At 38.5% G+C, this 21,943-nt stretch overlaps 2 protein-coding genes across 3 annotated transcripts in view; one reads left to right on the top strand and one right to left on the bottom strand.

Moving 5' to 3' along the window:
* ELOVL2 (ELOVL fatty acid elongase 2) overlaps nucleotides 1-3,456 on the top strand; it is a 38,595-nt gene extending 35,139 nt beyond the window's left edge. For both annotated transcript variants that reach the window (XM_034429134.3, XM_034429132.3), the window contains one exon: nucleotides 1,207-3,456. In XM_034429134.3, coding sequence (XP_034285025.1) covers nucleotides 1,207-1,332 — 126 coding nt within the window. In that variant the 3' untranslated portion in view covers nucleotides 1,333-3,456. The remainder of the gene's footprint in view (nucleotides 1-1,206) is intronic.
* A 1,449-nt stretch (nucleotides 3,457-4,905) lies between these two features.
* Nucleotides 4,906-21,943, bottom strand: part of SYCP2L (synaptonemal complex protein 2 like) — a 36,514-nt gene continuing 19,476 nt past the window's right edge. The window contains exons 19-32 of the mRNA XM_087890742.1: nucleotides 21,110-21,161; nucleotides 20,318-20,367; nucleotides 19,167-19,215; nucleotides 16,127-16,286; nucleotides 15,718-15,767; nucleotides 13,680-13,806; nucleotides 11,167-11,243; nucleotides 10,899-10,968; nucleotides 10,460-10,588; nucleotides 8,619-8,743; nucleotides 7,535-7,629; nucleotides 6,324-6,423; nucleotides 5,331-5,397; nucleotides 4,906-5,033 (exon numbers count right to left, since the gene is read on the bottom strand). Of these exons, the coding sequence (XP_087746868.1) occupies nucleotides 5,353-5,397; nucleotides 6,324-6,423; nucleotides 7,535-7,629; nucleotides 8,619-8,743; nucleotides 10,460-10,588; nucleotides 10,899-10,968; nucleotides 11,167-11,243; nucleotides 13,680-13,806; nucleotides 15,718-15,767; nucleotides 16,127-16,286; nucleotides 19,167-19,215; nucleotides 20,318-20,367; nucleotides 21,110-21,161 (1,129 nt within the window). The 3' untranslated portion in view covers nucleotides 4,906-5,033; nucleotides 5,331-5,352. The remainder of the gene's footprint in view (nucleotides 5,034-5,330; nucleotides 5,398-6,323; nucleotides 6,424-7,534; nucleotides 7,630-8,618; nucleotides 8,744-10,459; nucleotides 10,589-10,898; nucleotides 10,969-11,166; nucleotides 11,244-13,679; nucleotides 13,807-15,717; nucleotides 15,768-16,126; nucleotides 16,287-19,166; nucleotides 19,216-20,317; nucleotides 20,368-21,109; nucleotides 21,162-21,943) is intronic.

Raw genomic sequence — 21,943 nt, 5'->3', positions numbered from 1 at the left:
GAATTCAAAATGATAGGTGATTATATAGACTCTCCCTTTTAAGTAGAGGCTATATAAATAGGGACAATTGATTCCTCATGTGAACTTTATCCAGCTTCCTCATATGCTATTTTTGGGCTAATTTAAATCTTCCCATAGAATCCCTTGTGGAAATATGAAAGGCCTTCTGTATTGCTTTTTTTTTTTTTTTTTTTTGGCACAACCTGTATGTTTCTTCTAGCTGGTTCACGTGCCCCACTTATCTTGTCTTCAAGGCTGTGCTTCTTCTGTTATGGTTATATTGCATTCTCTTGGTACCCAAAGCTATGCTGTTTGTTATCTGAGAAAATGTTGTCCTTCAGAAGTGGTACACCCAGTGCTGTTGTAAGAGCTAGGCTCCTCACATGGCAGCTTTGCAAATCTAGTGCCTTTGTGTGTTTTTTAAAGTGGGAAAGAATGGTAGGACAAAATATTCTCACTCATCTTTTCATAACATTGTCTTATAAGAAGAAATAATGCAATTATCAGGATAAGTATGATTGCATAATGGACAAAAGATGAGCTGAAAGAACTTTTCTTCCAAATTCTGCTATCTACAAGTAGAATATTGTTGGATCTATGTCCAGAGTGAGGTAGGGGTGTATTAGAAGGAAAGGGCAAAGAAAAGGTGCAGTTTTAGCTTCCTGTTTAGCTGTTCCACAAAGTCAGAAGCAGTGGTGAAATCCTACTGGTTCGCTCCGGTTCAGGAGAAGTGGTAGTGATAAAAGCTACTGGTTGGTCTGAACTGGTATTTCTGATAATCAGCTGTGCCGCGTGATTTATATTCGCTAGAAAGCAGGAAATCTAAATACTGCGGCACAGCTGTTCCCCCCCTTGCTGTTCTGTTTACCTTAAGTGTCCTTTTTCTGTGCAAAGCGCGCATTTGGTGCACACTGTGCATGTACACAGTGTTTGGCATGCACGCAGCATGCTCACGCATGTATTTGGCGTGCACCACACATGCACTGGCAGTGAACAGGTGGCAAACCATGGAGGATTTCACCACTGGTCAGAAGGGATAGTTCTACAAACTAACTTGCAGTAGCAAGATATTGAAAACTGTTAAACCAAGTGGGAATTACCTAGTATGACAGTACTGATATGAGACTGTGTGCTGTTTAAACATTAGACAAATCACATTTGCATGCTTCTTTGTATCCACCTATAATCACCACTTTTTCTTTTCAGACGTATCGGAAAGCATCTTCAAAAGCCAACGTGAAAGAGATTCCTCTGGTGACAGAAATTAAGAATGGGTTCCATAAAGACTACCTAAAGGAAATTAATGGTGCTCTGAAGAAAAAAGCACAATAACCATATTTTTACTATTACATTGTAGAATACAAATACCTCTCACAACACTTTTCTAAAACAAAGCAAAATTATTATACACAACTTTAGTACAATTTTAAACTCAGTGGCAATTGGTTCTTCTACTCTCTATTTCATTGATTTCTTTTTAACAATAAGACTTGTAAATGGTGAAGGCACTTACCTCTTTTATCGGGCTGAAGTCAAACTGCATTCTGTAATTCTTAATATAGAGAAAATGCCTTGAGAACTTTCCCTTTAATAACAAAGATTTGGATATTCTTGAATAGAATCTAAAACGTTAAACTAGCAGCAGACTGCAGTCTATGAGAAAACAATGTATTATTCAGTCAGTGATACAGCTCACTCCTTTTTTGTGTTCTCTTAGTTTCCCTTGCTTTATTTTTTTTGGGGGGGGGGGAATCTGTGTCCTCAAAATCTTGGTTGTTGCCTTGATGGTGCTATAGATTGCTCTTATCACCCATTCTAGATACAGGATGGAATACATAGTGCAATGGGATTAATTACAAATTCACATTTAGCTACAGTGAAACCATCCGAACATTAGTGTGGCTGTATGCCATCTTTTTAAAATGCACTGTTTTAAAACTGAACAAGAATAGCGTCATAAACCTCTCCTTAAATATTTGTATTTGTAGCTGTATACCTTAAACACCATGACAATCACACAATGGCCTGAATGTTATTAACTTTGGAGGTTGACATCCAAAAATTTTGGTTTTATTCCCAAATGTCAATTGTTACTTTGAAATTCAATAGGGACACTTTGTATTCTCATTATGCCACATCTACAGACAACTAAAACCAATTCATCCATCAAATGGCTGGTGAGTATACTTTAACATTAATGTATCTGAGATTAGCAATGCAACAAGTTAACTCATCCTTGCTGAAAGCAAGTTTGCCCATGTATGCCAACTTGGCATTTTGGATACCAAGTAAAACTACTCACATGAGATGTGAAAAGCTATATATCCTTAGTATTCAAATACTGAAGATGGGACTACCCATTCACCCTACACAGAGCTAAATGCATTTATCCAGTTTGATACCTTTTCTATTGTTATAAAAATAAGTAACAGGTGGAGAAAAGCATTTGCAAAGCTAGTCATTCCACATACTCAAGACAAGAGGCGTGCTCAGTTCTATAAGTAAAATGATGATGGGGGGGGGGACAGTTGGTATTTGGCTGGTCATTTTACATTTTATTTTGCACACCATTTCTATATTTTTAGTGTCTGACTTCATAACCAGTTTGGGAGGGTACTTTATTATCATTCCTATTGCAGAGGGAGGAAGACATGAAAAGAGAATACCCAGAGATCCACTGCAAACATTTTTTCACCAATTTAGCTTAAGTATTTCTCTTGAAAGGTTCAATAGTATGATTCAATAATTTTGTATTATAATTCCTAAAAGAAGTTTCATGTAATTTCTCATAACTCTCTACTGAAAGTCAACACTAAAATCCCTATAAATCCATCAGAATGATGGATTAGACCAGAACTCTTCAAATGTGGCAACTTTTTAAGGCTTCTGGACTTCGACACCCAGATTCAGGTGGTGGAATTCTGAGAGCTGAAGTCCACAAGTCTTAAAAGTTGCCAGGTTTGGAGAGCCCTGCATGAGACTATAACTTCTGCATGATCTGACCGATTGGGAGCGCTGAGAATTGAAACCTAGGTTTACTGAAGGTAACAATTGAGGAAGAGTTTAATCAAAGTAAATCAGCAAATCTCTAATGAGGAGGACCCATAATGAACAATATTCATGAGTCCCTGAAGGGATCCTCTTAGAAACCTTTCCATAGGTCAGTGAATATTAGAGATAGTAAATTACACAAGGATTGTCTCACTCACCTTGATGGTTTAAAAACAACAACTAACATTGCCTTAATGATTAAGGCTTAATCAAGCTTTTAAAGGGCTGAAAAAATGTTATCATGTTAACATTTAAAACCATTTGAATAAGCTACATTCAGGTATTCACTGAATGCAGAAAAACCAATCAAAATGCTGCTATTTTGAATCACAACCAAGATTATGACTTTTAAAATTATTTTCTTGTAAACATTGACCATTGAAAATAAACGAAGTTTTACAGCAACATATTTTAAAGTCGTCTCTTTTTGTCCATGTGGCACTGAAATAGCTTCAAACAAACTAGTTGGCAAGTTATTCATTGTTAACTTTCAGTTGGTTTCTTCAACCCTATAAAACCTATACCACATTTTATTGTAACAGCCTTATTCTTTCAAGCAGATGTAGAAAATAATCTTTGTTTGTATACCAACTGTGTGTTTCCTTTAGAAATGCAATTCTATCATTAGTTTCTTTCTTTGCTGTTTGGCTTACCAACCTACTACAATGATACCACATTGATTTTCAAGACTTGCAAAACATTTGGTAAATTGTTTTTCCATGGATTATCGTGAACAAGTGGAAACAGAAAGGATTCACACTCTTCTAAAGTGAAATGCAGAGTTATGTTTAAAGCTCATGGAGGAATGATTCACAAGATTATTTTCTAAGGTACTTAAAACAGGCTGAAGTGGATCTTTCACAATTCCTAACAGGATACCAAAACAAGATACAGAAAGTTGTCATTTGTCTAGTAGCAGTCTAGTACAGTGACTCCCAAACTTTTGGGCACCAGGGACTGGTTCCGTGGAGAGGTTTTTCGGTGGACTGGAGGGGGCGTGGTTCGTGTGCTGCCTGTATCCTGTGGATGGGGCTTCGCTTGTTTGTGCGGCCTGGTTTCTGGCATGCTACAGCCTGGTGCCGGTCCATGGCCTGGGGGTTGGGGACCCCTTGTCTAGTAGTCATCCAGACTGTTTTATCCCAGATATTGTATATAGATATTCTTTAACTTACAACCCTGATTGAACTTAGTAATTATGATAAGTCATGACAGTTGTAAAGCTGGTCATCAAGTGACCGACCCGATTTAACCTTGCTTTGCAGAGGTTATTAAGTGAATGCTGCATTTGTAAACCAAACACTGCATTAGTTAAGCAAGTCTATTATTTGCTATGGGCCATTTTTTTGGAGAGGGCAGAAACTGGAAACAAACACCGGTTTCTGGCAAAAACTTTGTAAAAGTCATCACTTGACCCTGCGGTGCTGCAAATAGCCGTAAATGTGATCCAGTTGCTGAGCGCACAGAATGTGGCCATCAGAACTTAAGAAGTGCATCGTAAGGAGCTTGGGGGGTGGGGGGAGGAAAGGGCTGTCATAACTTTGAACAGTTGCTAAGCAACCAATTTGTAAGTAGAGGATTACAGTACCTAATTTTTCATTTGTGAAAGCTGGTGACAATCTCCACCATGGATGGATGGATGGATGGATGGATGGATAGACAGATAGATAGATAGATAATAGATAGATATTCTAAGGTAGCTGAGTCCTGCGGTTCAAAACAGAATTTGAAGGGTTTTCTTCCAAGGCAAAAACTAGTCAGTATTACCCTCTTCTGGCCAAGAAAACAACTGAAAATTTATGATCGCGCTAAATAATGAGACAATGACTACTACATACTGAATATATTCACCCAGTGTATTTTCAAATGACTTGATATATTTGATGAGTGTTGCTTAAGCTTATATTTAAGATAAATGTAAGTTAGTTAGCAGAACCAGCAGACGTTTTGCTCTGCTTTCCCGTGTGGTTGGAGGCGTTTCCATCCTGTGGGGAAAGAAGGAAAACTGTTTCATAATTTATGTTGACATCTTGCAACAGAACCTAAAAGTAACCATGAGTTAAAATACAATTTGTTTTTATATCAGCCCATCATATAGAAAAAGCCACATTATGTCTATTGGATGAAGAGCATTGCTCCAGTGGGTAACTGGAGACCAGATACTTAATCTCTGTGTGAAATGTTTAGTAAAAATGTATCTTCACACTCGGGTAAAATCTGTTAATCCTTACATTTCCCAAGTTTTTTGTTGAAAAGTATACTGAATTATATATAACACATACATTTTCATTGTGAATGGTTCCATCAAGACCCCTTGTGTCTTCCTGCAGTATATCCATGGACTCCATCCTGCAATAAAAAGCAAAGCAGAAACGATTGAGATGTGCAAAGTGGAAACAGAACTGCTTAGAAATGAAGTTTATCTATCTAGTTCTCACTTCACTCATACAACAGACCAGGACTGTGGCTGTTTTTTTCCCCAAAACAAAAGACTGCAATCTAAATTGTATTGTTATTTGTGCAATATAGGACAGGATCTTTCACCTCTAGTACAAAAAGCAAGAAATGAATGTGTCAGGTAAAATATCAGAGGTAATAGAATTGGAGGTCTCTGCCCAATATAGGATTTGCAATTCAGGATACAACACGATAGATTATGCATAACTGTGAAATTATACTGTATATGTGAATGAGCCATGGTGGCGCAATGGTTAGAATACAGTATTGCAGGCTAACTTTGCCCACCGCCAGGAGTTTGATCCTTGACTCAGGCGTTCATCCTTCTGAGGTCGGTAAAATAAGGACCCAGATTATTGAGAGCAATATGCTGACATTGTAAATCATCCAGAGAGGGCTGTAAAGCACTATAGAGTGATATATAAATCTATTGTTAAGACTGCTATATACCTTTAAAAAAAAAACCATCACCTTACTGAAACTGCAAATAGCACAGGAGAAGAAAGTACCATCCATTTCCTGATGTTTGTTACTTTCAATTTATAGTGTAAAAATAGTCTAGCAATGGTGAGATAGAGATGTTTGAACCCACATCCCAGAAAAAAGTTGTGCAAAGGAAGTGTTCAATGGTGCTTTTTGGACAGACAGGAGAAAATTAAATACCTCTGAATCTGATGAATGCAAAATGCATTCAGTTTACTGTTCAGTTTATTGGATTCTTTTGTCCAAAATTCCTGTAACAAATTTTCTTAATGTGAGTCAGATGACAAAACATTAAATCAATTAACCAACAATGGAGAAAGAATAATCAGACATACCACGGTATCCTTTTCAAGGCTTGAGAGAAACTCTGTTCTGTTCTCAAGATTGGCAAGTTCTTTAACGACACTCTTGTGGAAGCTTTCCAATTCATGCAGTCTGCAGCAGATATATCAAAGATACTTATTTCATCAGGAAAAAAGAATCTTGATATTGCTATATACTAGTGCAAAATATAAAATGCCTTTATCCACTTCATCAGTCTCTGTCAAGTGTCTTAATAGGTTTGCATGCTTGATTTGGAAATCAACTGATGAGTAACCAATCTGGGCTTGAATCTAATACAGGTAGTCCTCAATTTGCAACAGTTCATTTAGTGACCATTTACAATGACACTGAAAACCTTGAGTTATGACAGTTTTTCACACTTATGACCTTTGCAAGCAGCCCCACGGTAACGTGATCAAAATTCAGAGCCTTGGCAATTATCTCAGATTTATGATAGTTGCTGTGTCCCGGATCAATGAGATCACCTTGTGCGAATATCTGACAAGCAAAGTCAATGGGAAAACCAGATTCACTTAACAACCATGTCACTAATTGAACAACTGCAGTGATTCACTTAACCAGGAAAGGTCGTAAAATGGAGCAAAATTCACTGAACAAATGATTCACTTAGCAACAAAAATTTGGGGCTCAATTGTGATCCTAAGTTAAGGACTCCCTGTAAACTGTTTGTGAATCGTATTTTTGGGACATTTGGTTTCCTTCAAAACTTTTTATTGTGGAAGCCTTATTAAAACTAACCACTGTGCACAGATTTCCCTCAACCATTGCTTGTATTTATTAATATATTTCTTTACGACATACAATCTAAGACTATCGTTGTACATATTCTACAGTGATGCTCAGTTCACACAAAGCAATAGCAAGACACAAATAAGCCTAACCAATGTCTAACATGCCACCCTAATTTGTTTAATGAATTGTTTTTGGAAGTGCTTCCAATGCAAGGCACATAGAGCAAGAAGAGTCATGGGCTGAAATACGAAAATCAAGCAGTGTATACATTATGTTGTTTTTGCCCATTACTTTAATTAAATATTCCTTAGCCGAAAAAAATGAGTATGTTTTTCCTAGGTGAACATCTTAGCTTCATCTTACGAACCATGAGCTATCTTGGCAAATGCATAAGCTGTCCCGTCTCTTTGAACTTCTACTAGGAAAAGAGATTAATGTGCTTATACTACACAAGATGGGTACCACTTACCGCCTCTGATGGATTCGATGCAACAAGGCTGCTATATTCTGTTCAGGTGCCTTCATGACTCTGTGTGTATAAATCTCCATCCTCTTGTATCTAAACTAAGTCACAGTACTGGGAGATTAGAATCACAAATTATTTGTAGTAAGAAGAATAACCCTAATCTAAACGGTCTGTAAGGATCACACAGTATAAAAAAGTGTCATGCCCCTGTTGGAGCCTGAATCTGCAGAGGAGGATGAGCAGGAGCTGTGGCCTACAGAGACTAAGGGGGCAGCTTCGTTGGAATGTGGGGGGGAGCAGGGCGAGGCAGCCCAAGGCCCCTCAGGATTGGGATGGCGTGTTAGCAGGGAGGAACAGGGACAGGATGACCAAGAGAGGGCAGGCAGTGGAAATGAAGAGTGACGGAGCTTAGGTGATGAGCAAGGCGCACCCCCTCCTGATCCCTGAGCATGGGGTGGAGAGGTGGAAATAGTACAGGCCAACCGGATGACTCGGGAGGAGAGCGCCCCGCCCCTCTTCACAAGGCACACCTGGGGACTGAGACTTAAGGAGATGCTGTGGGGAGGAGCATTTGTCAGGAACAAATGCTGAATTCGTGGAATTTTTGTGACGTTTGGAGTTTCCTGGACTTCTTGATTTATTCCTTGCTTCCTCAACAAATTGCCTTGCTTCTTTGCTTCCTGGACTCATTGACTTATTCCCCTGCCCCACTGGATTTCTTGCTGTGCAGCCATTGTGCTCACAGCATTGTATTGGACTACTTACAGCCAGAGGCTCCTGAAGGTGTGTATGTGTGAGAGAAAGACAGAGAGAGCACTGTGCTCTGGGACTTGCCATAAACATGGAAGTGTTTGGGGGAAAGTTGACACAATAAAGGGGTGGTTTGAACTATCAGTTGACTGGTTTGCCTCCATTCCTTGCCCCGGGTCATCACAGGAAGACAGGAAAAGAGAAGGAGAGACAACTGGTTGCACATAAGGGAATTTGCAATAGGGAAAAAAAATAGTTTACATATTTGTGAGCCTATTTAGAAGTTATTCGCAAGTATAAAAATGACTGTTGGTCAATTGTAGGGAAAAATAATTACCCAAAATGTTTTCTTCAACTCGCTTGTAAAATTGTCAAAAGCGGCAATAACGTCCGAGTCACCAAATTCTTCTTCAAGTATTTTAGGGGCAAATATTTCATTCTCAAATTCATTTAAAGATTGGCCTGCAAATAAAGAAGCACAGCTTCCCTAGCAAGGCATTTATAACAATAACCAGCTGGAGGATAATCAGGAAAATACACAGCTGTGTTTAACTGAACAAATAGGAAAACTCTTTTAACTTTGTAGACGTGGTGTACAAGATGGAAAACCTGTACCAATAAATACTGCCAATTATCTGAAACACAATTTCTCTCATCCGCACTTACCAAAAGTTAAAATTTTTATTGTAAAATTTGCTGCTTCCTCCTCCCCTTATTTACAGTAGCTGTGCAGTAATTCATCTTGATGCTTATTTTAGCATTTTGGAGATCTTACTCATAAAGGCCTTTTACATAAAGTTTTCTTTAAATTATTATTTGGGAATTACAGTTTATAATCTGTTCATTCATGGTATTTTAATTTGTTTTAATGTTTCGATTAAATTGTAACAGCTTACAAACTGTGCAGAGAAGTGAAATAGCTATATAAATGTTAACAGAAGGAAATTTAATAGGATGCAGCAGTGGTGAAATTCAAATTTTTTTACTACGACTTCTGTGGGCATAGCTTGGTGGGCGTGGCAGGGGAAGGATAGTGCAAAATCCCCATTCCCTCCCCATTCCTGGGGAAGGATAGTGCAAAATCCCCATTCCCTCCCCACTCCTGAGGGAAGAATATTGCAGAATCTCCATTCCCACCCTACTCTGGGGCCAGCCAGAGGTGGTATTTGCTGGTTCTCCAAACTACTCAAAATTTCTGCTACCAGTTTTCCAGAACCTGCTGAATTTCACCCCTGGGATGCAGTCTTACCTCCTAAAATGCTTTGATTTTGGGGTGGTGTAATAGGTTAATAAACTGGAGATATTTATGAAGATTGGAACACAGGGAAAAAGTTGAACTTCCATGGTTCTAACTCTTAAAATCATACACAAGCTTTATAAAAAAATAAGTTGGCAAGGTGGCGCAGTGGTTACAATGCAGTACTGCAGGCTAATTCTGTTGACTGCCGGCTGCCGGCAGTTCAAGTTTCACCTGCTCAAGGATGACTCATCCTTCCGTCCTTCTGAGGTTGGTAAAATGAGGACCCAGATTGTTGGGGGCAATATGCTGACTCTGTAAACGGCTTAGGGAGGGATATAAAGCACTGTGAATATAAGTTTAAGTGCTATTGCTATCAATTATAAAAAATATGAACCAAGTGTTTTGTCTCTTAAGCTATCTTTTCAGGGAATGCTCAAGGAGATCAACAATGACAGGACAGATGAAATCCAAATTCAGACTATATTAAAGAGTGTTAGCAAAAATTAGAGCTGCTAAAAAATTGAAACAAAAATTATCCCCAGAATGCCCTCAAAACAGGCCTTTGCTTTTGAGAAGACACAAGTGAAAAGGGAATGTATTATTCATTATCGTATCCATTCTGAAAGCAGACCATCAAAGCCGACGCCAGCCAGAGCATAGCAAAACTCTAAGTCAGAGGTCTTCGAACTTGGCCACTTTTAAGACTTGTGGAAGTCCACAAGTCTTAAAGCGGCCAAGTTCGAAGACCTCTGCTCTAAGTAGTAGTAAAAGATTGGAAGATGTGGAGAGACCTGGCCCACAGAATCGCCAAGAGTCGGTCACAGCTGAATGGATAACCTCACCCATCAACTTCATTATCTGAAGGCGATTCGATTCAGATCACACATTTTTGCTCCAATTTTTATGCAATGTTGTTACTAGAGTTCTAGTGTGATTACCTTTCACTGTTTCATCTGCCATTTCTATGGAGGAAAACAGTTTCCTTGGTTCAAAGGTTAAGCTGAATTCATTTCTAGGCAGCCTTTCGGTGTGTTTTGAGCGCTTCCTATTGAAATCAGCTGACCATTCTAGGAAAAGAAATCCATATTCAGCAGTTAGTGGGAAGTTTCACCAGTTTAGACTTTTACCGTTTTAAGTGTCACTGAAATTTTGATGGGACTTGCAATTCAAACCAAGCTTTGTTCGCATCATTTGGACCCATACAGCTTGCCTTTTCAAATATGGATAATTAAACTGTCCAGGCCACAAAAGTACAGCAGGAGAGAAAGCAGAGAAGATTGATACCATCCTTCTCCTTAAAAACTAAAAAAATTGGTGTCAAGATTGCTATTTTTCTTTCAGCTTTATCCAATTTTCCTTTACTAGCACTTATTTTACCTGAAAATTTCCTCTTAGAGTTGGAGATTTTATCTTCCAGGAGTAGAGTACTAGCTGCAGCTTCATATTTCTAGAAAGCATTAAAAAAACAGAAGAAAAATATCTGAATTGCAATACTTTTCAAACAGATTCTAATATTATAATGGATCAATGCAATGGGAATAATCTGGTGTTTTATTGTTACATAAATACAAATAAACAAAATGCAGTTTATATTTCATGCATTCCATCTGGTACACATGTATACATGTGTTTCCAAAATTTATACCTTGCTTGTAGCATCTAATGGATAGGGTGAAGAACTGCTGCTTAACAGGAAAGTGGCATCCATCATTTCTAAGCCATCTAAAAAAAAAGAAAAAAGAAAGATAATAATAGTACTTTAAAATGGAGTCTATGGAGATTATCAGTCATCCAGGTCATGGTTATCCCAAAGATGCTTTTTCAAAAAGCAACTGGACTTTCTTGTTTTTCTTTGAAGTTGTTTCACTTCTTATTCAAGAAACTTCTTCAGCTCTGAGCTGAAAAACAAAAAGTCCATTTGCCTCTTGAAAAAGCACCTTTGGGACTATTTTAAAATAATTATTTATTTGTATCCTGCCTTTATCATTTTACATCTTATTTTTCTGCAACTAATGATTAAAATATGTGTGTAAAAGCAATACTAACAATCATAATGCATACACCTGAAACAATCATACTAAAGACCTCAAAGGAAAATTCAGCTTCATCTTACATCCACATTTTATTTTTTGTTTGTCAAGAGATATTTTCCTAATGATCAGGGGGGGGGGAAATCTATTCCTAGATGAAAAGCATGAGACAAACTAAGGATTAGACAACATTCTGAATGCTTGGAACCGGCTTAGAATGCATACGATGGGGGTCCCCAAGTATGCATCTCTTACCAAATTTAATCTAAATTTAGCTTTTAATGTTCTACATCGATCCGTTAAATATTAGTCCTTAATCTAAATTCAGCTTTGAGGAAGATGAAAATAACCATTTTCCACGTCATGGGTTGGGGGTGGGTGGGTGCTGGGTACACCTTGTTCAGTATCATTATTTGGAGTGTGGCATTAAGAGCCTTGTGGGAAATTGAACAGCTCCCCAAAGTCAGATTTTCTTGCAGTGTTAGCACTTGGTAGTGCAACAGGTAACTGCTGGTGCCAAACTCCATAGATGGATAACAACAAACATCCCGTTTTTCACTTATAGCTACCACTGTACAGACTTTATCTAATAAATTCCTCCAACATCCCATCCCAAAATGCAGTATTTCATGATCTTGCATTTTAATCTTTTGGAGAAATAATTCAGACCTTTTTATTATATAGAGAACTGAAGGTCCAAGGATCAAGTCCCTCCTATTGGCTAGGGCAGGGGACGGGCATGTGTACATGCATGGGATCCAGGCAGTGTGCAAAACCATGCCCCCCTCTCAGTCCACACACACACACACAAAAAACACCCTCCACAGACCCAGTCCTTGGTGCCCAAAAGCTTGGGGGCCACTGAGCTAGGGAATCACGAACAACGAGGCAGCTACTCATTCTATCTCCCAAAAAGAGCATCTGCCGAGAAGACAGCCCTAGCTGCATCCTGAACCAGAAATGCAGTTACATATGGAAAACTATACAAGTAGTCCTTGATTTATGACCATAATTGAGCCCAAAATTTATGTTGCTAAGTGAGACATTTGTTAAGTGAGTTTTGCCCCATTTTACAACCTTTCTTGACATGGTTGTTAAGTGAATCACTGCAGCTGTTAAGTTAGTAATACAGTTGTTAAGTGAATTGGGTTTTCCCATTGACTTTGCTTGTCAGAAGTTTACAAAAGGTTATGATATGGTCCCAGGATATTGAAAATGTTATAAATATGAGTTAGTTGCCAAGCATCCAAATTTTGATCATGTGACTATGGGGATGCTGCAAGGGTCGTAAGTGTGAAAAAAGGTTGTAAGTGTGAAAACATAGGTCATTTGTTTCAGTGCTGTTGTAATTTTAAATTATCACTAAATGAACTGTTGTAAGTCAAGGACTAGCTGTACTGAATGCCTGAGTCCATAAGGTGGAAATCTAGAGTTCTCAAACTTCATCTTCCAGAAGCCTTCTACATCTTCATACCTTGGCTCTTCCTCCTATTTTGGGGTAGTGGCTTGGTCATTCCTAATACCACCACCTATCATTCAAGGTTCACCTCATTTCTTTAATGTGTAAAAAAAAATCCTCACAACCAGGGCTGTAGTTCTGATGATTAAAGGGTTAATATATAATGGTTTAAATAATTTCTATAATGTGGGCCACAGAGTATGTAGGATTATGACTAGAGGATGACGATTTCCTTTAGAGACATATCATTCCCACAAGTAACAAACAAAATCAAGCTTTATTTTTTAAAAATGTAAACACTCCTTTCAATTTTAAATGTTACAATACAGACATTCAAAATTGAAGAGGTTTCAAACAGCTCAGATTGTGGGACAATTTAAAACTTTAAAAGAAAATGACATACTCCTGGCAGCCCACAAGATGGCAATGGTCTGCTACAAAAGTTGCTCCATCTCTTCACAAAGAGATAATGGAGAGCATTCCAAATCCTGTTACGTAACACAGGTTTCTAAAATAATAAAATTACAAGTTCACACAGTCTGAGACAATAGTGAAAGGAGCAGAGTTCTGAATTGCCAGTTACAATATAAATATGCCCACACCACTAGAATATGAGATAAAGTTTTAGATTCAAACATAACTCAAACGACATTGGACGGAGGCACATACTTTGTCTAATATGTGAATTAGGAGTTGAACAAACAAGAACTGGACAATGGGTTGTATGGTGATGCATCTCTGATACTGGCTTTGTTCTTCTCTGTATCTTGTCCCTAGACACTGTTGAATTTTCCACCTAGAGAAGAAACTGAAAGCATCAAATCAAACACCTAGCAACAGACATAGCATACACCTAGCATACAAGTTGTTTCACTTACTGCAGCTATATACAGTAGTCCTTGGGTTACAACCATTAATTCAACTGTTCAAAGTCATAATGGTGCTAAACAAGGGGAACTTACAATGGTCCTCAGCGTTCCAGCCATTGGAACATTCCCTGCAGTCACTTAATCATAAGCTGGACATGTGGCACCCAATGTGCGATTATGACACTGCAGCAAGTCACAAATAACCATGATTTCCTATATTCCCTGCCAATTTCCCACAAGCAAAATCAATAGGGCAGCTAGCAAGAAGCTGGAACTCACAATTGAGTGAGGTTCTTGATTAAATTATGGCAATTAGGACTCTGCCGGAATTGCCATCATTAAGTGATGTGGTCACAATGTGACATTACAATTGTGTTGTTTAGCAACAGTTCCCAATCCCATTTGTTGTTTTAATCTGAAGACTACCTGCACTGATCAAAAAGTTCAACAACCTGAAAAAAATTCTAGTTATTTTATTCTGCAGTAGAATTTTAATAATATTTCATTTAATGACTCTTAATATCATGCGTGGATCATACTACTACTAAGATGAAAGTACATGTTAGCTAAATTTGTTGTTGCTAGGAGTACTGAGGAACATGAAATCTAACCCCCTTTGTTTATAACAAAATCTGGTAAAAACCACTGATAAGATTTATCTTGGCTTTGCCTGAATATGCCGAAGAATAAAATTGAAGTGAAGATGAATGAATTACTACATTTGTTTGTTTTTAATATTGTCTGGAATGAAGATTGGAGGTTAAGAGCATCAAATAATCCAAATGTAGAAACACTACAAAGTTCTACAATCAAGAGATTGTAGATAATGTAAAATCTACGAGAAAAAAACAATATTGACATAAAAAACCTTTAAAAAAACTAGGACCAAAAAAAAAAAAAATCAATCCAATCCTGCTATAAAAGAACTTGTAGAATTGAATAAAGATGCCTCTTGAAAAAATCTACTAGAATGGCTGTATGTCATTCATAGCTTGTTTGATTCCAGATGTATACATAAGCGAAAGGATCCCAAGACTGAACAGGGACTCTTCCTTGACAGGCATTTTTGCCTCTGGCTTCACAAATTAAGGTTGGAGGTTGGGACTGGTATAAATTATTACAAATTTAAAGGACTATTATATCAGAAATTATGTGTTACATTTCCTGTTCTATTTCCAACCTTTGTTACAGGCCAAGATTGCCAAAAAGATAAAGTATCTTTATTATAGTGACATTACTACTAGATCAATTATCTCTGTTTTCTCCATTCCGTCCTATGTATATATATTAAAAAGTCTAGTGTTATTGGCAATATAGCTACATTCTTGAAGCAAATGACAGCCTACTGGAATATTAATTCAATAGAAGAAATAAGGCACCAAAACAGTTTCCTTATACTTGGCTCTTCTTACTTAACCAAAGCATCATGTGAATCTTAAAGTAGTTCGTTTTTTAAAAAAATTGGAAGATATCTACAATAATGCAGTTGTCGATCCTTTCTTTATATTCATAGAAATTCTAACATCACACAAGGAGAGTGTAAGGACAGGGCAATGTAAAAAAAAAAAAGAGCAAAGATATTAGGCCAGCTAGAATTCTATATATTCTATACATCTGGCAGCCATATCCATCAAAAGAAGGGAAGGGAAGGGAAGGGAAGGGAAGGGAAGGGAAGGGAAGGGAAGGGAAGGGAAGGGAAGGGAAGGAAAGGAAAGGAAAGGAAAGGAAAGGAAAGGAAAGGAAAGGAAAGGAAAGGAAAGGAAAGGAAAGGAAAGGAAAGGAAAGGAAAGGAAAGAAGGAAAGGAAAGGAAAAATATCACAATTCCAGTTTTCCTTACTTTCTTTGCACCATAATCACTGTCACTGCTTGGAGAAGACAAGGGCAATACTGTGAGAGGAAAGATAAATGAAAGTTTGCAATTATGAGCAGAGATAATACAGATATACCACCTACTACTTCCAACAAGTTGGAAGTAATATGCAATATGCAAACTTAGAAATCATTAATATGATACTGAACACTGCCAAGTCTATAAACCAGCACACCTGCATACACACACACACACACACACACTTGTAACAATGCTGCAAGCCTAAGTCTGGGCTAAAAAGAATGATGACCCCTAATGTTTCCTTCAGAAGTTCTAGTTTAATTTTATCTACAGTTACTTGGAAACAAGTTGCACTGAGCTAATTACTTCTAGCAACATTTTAAACCAATAACTAGTTTCCAATCATTGTTTTTACCTTTTAGCTTGCTTTTGACTTTTGTTTTTTTCCGAGTGTAATCTGCCACTTTGGGCAATGTGTTGCTCTGCGAGTTACGAATCCAGCTTTTTTCACTCATACCATTGCTCAGAGAATCTGAGTTACTTTCAGAAAAGAGATGAGTCTTGTAGTTAGCAGGCTGGGAAAACATGCAAGCAACAGTCAGTGCCACCTGAAAGGTAACTGCCATTACAAAGTTTCATTCCAGAAGCATCTAAATGGCTCACTTTAAAAATCAACATTACTGAGCTAACCCTTAAGGGTCAAGTGTACCTATTTTGTTTTGGAATCACATTTCTCCACTAGTGGGAAAACTAAAATGTCTAAAATGTTTAGGAAACCCTTTTTCAATATTGGGCAGAAACTGAATGTTCAAGGCATCAAAACAATAGAACATACACAACGCTCCTAAGGCAGATAGGAGACCCTGCCCTGGTCTTAAAAATGGCAACTATCAGCAGAGAATCTATGGAGATTCTCAATCATCCAGGTCATGGTTGTCCCAATGGTGTTTTTTTAAAGAAGCAACTGGACTTTCTGGTTTTTCTTTGAGGATGTTTCGCTTCTCATCCAAGAAGCTTTTCAGCTCTGATTGGATGGTGGGGAATGAGGTTGGAAGGGGATGTTTTTACTTCCCCACCATCCAGTCAGAGTGGAAGAAGCTTCTTGGATGAGAAGCAAAGCGTCTTCAAAGAAAAACCAGAAAGTCCAGTTGCCTCTTGAAAAAGCACCTTTGGGACAATGAGCAGATATCATTGGGCAAAGCAAGGATGTCAATGAAGTCCTTGAAGCAGGACCTTCAATCATATCACAACTTCAGATGAAAAGCCCTTGCCTAAATCCCAAACAACACTGAGAGAGGCAAGTCTTTAATGAACTAAAGGATCTTTGCATTCCTTGTTTCATTCCTTGAATTCCTTACATCAGACTTACGTCAATCTTCTTGGGCACAGGACCTCTCAGGTATTATCCTGGTCATAATTCTCAGAATTTGGAATCTATTGAGATATCACAACTCATAGATTTTTGGGGGCATGGAGACTGACTAAAACAGGGGTGTCAAACTCAAGGCCCGCAGGCCGGATCTGGCCCACGGGGTGCTTAGATCCGGCCCACGGGGCTGGCCAGGAAACAGCAAAGGACTGGCCCGCAGTGCCTCTGGCAGTGAAAACGGAGCTCAGAGAGGCTACGCGTGCCCCCTCAGGCTCCGTTTTCGCTGGCAGAGGGCTAGCAAAACAAACTAAAAACAAAACAAAAGGAGAAATGTTTTCCCTTTTGCATTTGAGCATGCAAGAAGGGACAGGAAAGGAGAAAGGGAAAGAGGAAAGAAAGAAAAAGATGGGAAGATGGGAAGAGAGCAAGGAAGGAAAAATAAAAAAAAGGGGAAGGAAGAAGAAAGGAGAATGAAGAGTGAAAGAAAAAGAAGAAAAGGAAGGAAGGAAGAAAGGAAAGGAGATTATAATAAAAGTGAGGGAGGGTCACAGGGAAGTCCTGCCTTAGCACTTGCCACCACAGGTGCCTCCGACATGAGTGATGTCGAGCTGGCTACACCCATCATTGCCTCAAGCCCCCGGCCATCCCCCACCCCTGGCCCTCCGAGGTCAAACACAACCCTGATGTGGCCCTCAATGAAATTGAGTTTGACACCTCTGGACTACAAGAATTATGAAAAAATATTAAAGTAAGGGGGGAAAAAACTGATTAGTAACAATAGAGTTTTGATATGTGTTATTTGATTTGAATTTTTTTCCCCCAAGAAAGAAGAAATGAAAAAATCTTTCTAACCCTATGGATCTTGAGATAATGGGTGTTGCAACATGATTTTTCTGGCAGGTACAAGGTTGGTCTGATCTGATCAAGGCAGTACAAAAGACAGGCAGAGAAGAAGGCTACACATTGAAGTTTTTTATCTCTTGGTGAAGAAAGCGCTGTCACGTTCTTTATGATAGAATTTAATGTCTACAAGCCTTCATTTGATTGGATAACAAATCTGGAAGTTTCTTTGTGATTTCAGAAATCTTCAAAGTTGAGTGTCATTTCAGGGAAGGGAGGGAGACAGAGCAGGAATTATAGAATGGTTTTCATGTCTATTCTCAAATCTATTCTAGAATAATTCTATGTGCTAGCACAGATATGGTAGGTAATATAGAATGATAAAGGAAGAGTAGAATCTTCCCCATTCTGGCATCCTCTAGATCTGTTTGGATTGATTACCAAAGTTGCTATATTGGAATTCTGAAAGCTTTTCCTTTTGAAAGCTTCTGAAAGCCATTCCTTTTTAATGCCTGCCTTGTTTAGTGACTGCAAATACAAAAGCATTTTTTTAAAAAATATATATATTTTTTTACCAATGCACTCGTGATCAAATATCATGCGCTTGGCAACAATGCAAGCCAGGGTGAAAGTAACATTGGCATAGTTGCACAAGAGAACTTTAGCTGAATGCAACACCCAGAGATCTTTGTTCTCCCTCCCTCCCTCCCTCCCTCCCTCCCTCCCTCCCTCCCTCTCTCTCTCTCTCTCTCTCACACACACACACAGTATGTTTAGCAACCATTTTCACTTCTGATTTAAGGAACAGATTGTGGTCACTAAACGAGGAAAGGTATACTTCCAATTCATCAGGAGGACTAGATTGGGGGAGATTGAAACTTTCCTTCCCAAGTGCATCCCTGGCATCTCTCCTTCAAAAGGATTAGTTTCATTCCAGTTTCAGTTAAATAGTAGCTATTCTTTAAAAACAAAACAAAGCACCTAAACTGGCTCAGACATATGAAAGACAGAGTATTAGAAGTTCATAGATGGTGAGAGATGACCGATCTCTCATTTCATGCACTGCTCAAGTAGCAGGTAATATGTTAGGGCGGCAGAACTAATTGAATGTCTTAAAAATTCAGGAAAAATGCATTTAGCAGTTACTAAATGAACTCACAATACCCTGAAATCACAAATATTTGAGTGTCTGAAGTGCCTATAAACCGTAATATAGGCTATAATAAATATGAAAACTGGACATTACCAGACTTCTCTCAAACTTGTTCAGTTTCACGTTTCCTTCTTCCAAACTCCTGCATGCAATATAAGACTATGAATGAAGGAGACAGCGTCCGCAGAAAAAACATTTAGCATTATTCTGCAAAATCCTACAGGTCAGTAAATGAAGACTGTGTTTTCTAAACTCCTCTGGTTATATTCTCCACCTGTACCTTTCTGCTAAATGTGGTTTATGTTGGAATTACCGGTAATATGTCCTACTTGAACATAATGCAGCCAAGAAGAACTCAAAAGCCCAAATGCTCAAAAAATTAGAGTCCCAAGGTTATTCTCCCAGAACACTATGTGTAAGAAAGACCTCCAAGACAAGATCTCCACAGATATTCTAACCCAGTAACTCTTAAGAGGCCTCTAAAATTCTAATAGGGTGGGAACCATATGAGACTCCAGGAGGGAGAATTATCTAAATGTATTAAAAAGAATGCCTAATGTTTTCATAACAGATATCCCTCCCTCCCTCCCTCCCTCCCTCCCTCCCTCCCTTCCCTTCCCTTCCCTTCCCTTCCCGTCTTCCTACCTTCCTTCCAGAGGTGGTATTTAGCATGTTCTGACCAGTTCTGGAAAACCAGTAGTGGAAATTTTGAGTAGTTGGGAGAACCAGTAAATACCACCTCTGACTGGCCCCGCTCCCATCTATTCTCTGCCTCCCGAGTTCCAGCTGATCAGGAGGAAATGGGGATTTTGCAGTAACCTTCCCCTGGAGTGGGGAGGGAATGGAGACTTTACAATATCCTTCCCCTGCCATGCCCACCAAGCCATGCCACACACACCAAGCCACACCCACGGAACTGGCAGTAAAAAAATTTGAATCCCACTACTGCTTCCTTCCTTCCTCAACCATTCAGAGTTATAACACTCATGAAAAAATAACTCTATGGCCAATCCTCTTATTTATGAGCTTTGCAGGTCTGTAAAGCAAAGGAAAGCTGAATTAAATTCATAAGCTTAGCTGCTGTTTCACTTAGCAATTGCTTTGCTGAACAACTGAGTTGCAGTCTCAATTGTGGTCCCTTAAACAATGACTACCTGCATCATACTTTTTCTTTAACTTTTCACATTGGCTACCTAATGCTTGTTATAATTCTATACCAATAGCATGACAAAAAGTTCTCATACTTGTGCAAAGTGTTCTTCTGGACAAATATTTTTTGCTTCATTTCAGAGACCTGAAAAACAAATGAAAAAGAATTTTAAAAAATAAGGAAATAGAAAAATGGGACAATGATTTTAAGGCAAAACAGGAATAATATTGTTCCTTAAATACTAAGCCTTTGATCTTTGCAAACAACTAGCTAAACCTGGTTTTAATCCAGACAAATTAGCAAATAAATCATGCTTGCTTCTGCATATATGTTGGTGGGATTTGTTCTCAACAATTCCAAAGATCTTCTTACCAAGATATAGTTCATGTCTTGTCACAATTAATTAATTAATTAATTAATTTTTTCCAAAGCTGTGGAAATAAAGCTGGTAAATCACAACATTTTGAACCTAAATACTATATATTGTTAAATAGGTATGAAATTAGGCATTTATGTAGATTCTTGATACAGTCTTAGGTGAACCTTCATCCTGCAAAGAATGAGATATTTACTAAGTTATGACAGAACTTGATTATGAACTCTTCTCAAATTTACTACTGGTAATGAATTATTTATGCCGCACTGGGAAAATAAATAAAAAGGAACTGAATTTAAGATGACTGAAACCATTAACAATGACTAGAAATATGGGGATAGAGGAGATGAAGGACACAACTAATATTGTTTCTGGATATTCTTCTGAAGAAATTTTATCTGGGATTGTTGAAGAGTCCACAGCAACCTGATAGAATGTAAGCCATCAATCCATCAATCAATTTGCCTGTAAACACTCCCCACTGAAATAATGGTTTAATTACATCTTTACCATATCATGTGTGCTTGAACCAGATGAAAAGTGAAATTCATATTCATCCATCCTAAAAAAAATAAATGCCTTGTATAAGTCACTGATTATTTTCCAATGCAATTTCAAAGTCAATGGAATATACATACATACATACATACATACATACATACATACATACAAAGGGCACTATGAGTATAGAGGATCAGGCTTTCTCAAAAACAAAACACTCCCAGAAGTGCACAGAAAAACTGACTGTGCCTCTATGACAAGAGTGCTTCAACCTTTTTCAGACTTAAGTTGAATGATTCAGTGGAAGGTCTATTAAAGAATAGACTGTAGACTGGTCCATGATAATATAGTCAATAGACTGGCTGTCAACATCCGAGATGGCGACATCACTGCTACGCCCTGCACATTGCTTCAAAGTTGCCAGAGTGAGAAGGGGGAAGAAGGTCAGTTGGGGTGCACTACTGGGTGTCGAGTGATGGGCACACAGAGGGGGGGGGCAGACAGACTTGGAGGGGGAAGAATGAAGCAGCAATGGCCGGAGAGTCTTTGCTGGAGCAGGCCTGGAGCAACCCATCAGGGTGGGAGCTCTCATAATCAGCTGGCCGGTGGAAGCCGGTAATGCTGGCTAGATTCCCATTTCACTGCATGCCAAGTAGAGAGACCAGTAAAGGGGAATTGCTCTACCAATGGTGTGGCCTCATTTCTTACTGGCTGGGCTCGGAACTGTGACACTGGCACAAACAACTTTAGCTAAATTAGATTTGATAAGTTACTACTCATATATTTCATACTTCCTCTCTTTGTCAGATACCAGTGGCCATTTTGAAAAGGTCTGGAGGCTGT

This window comes from Pantherophis guttatus, chromosome 3 (genome assembly GCF_059756535.1).
Source record: "Pantherophis guttatus breed Tessera chromosome 3, ASM5975653v1, whole genome shotgun sequence".
Taxonomy (NCBI): Eukaryota; Metazoa; Chordata; class Lepidosauria; order Squamata; family Colubridae; genus Pantherophis; species Pantherophis guttatus.
Note: the sequence above shows the minus strand (reverse complement) of the source record. Positions and strands in the feature narration are given on the sequence as shown.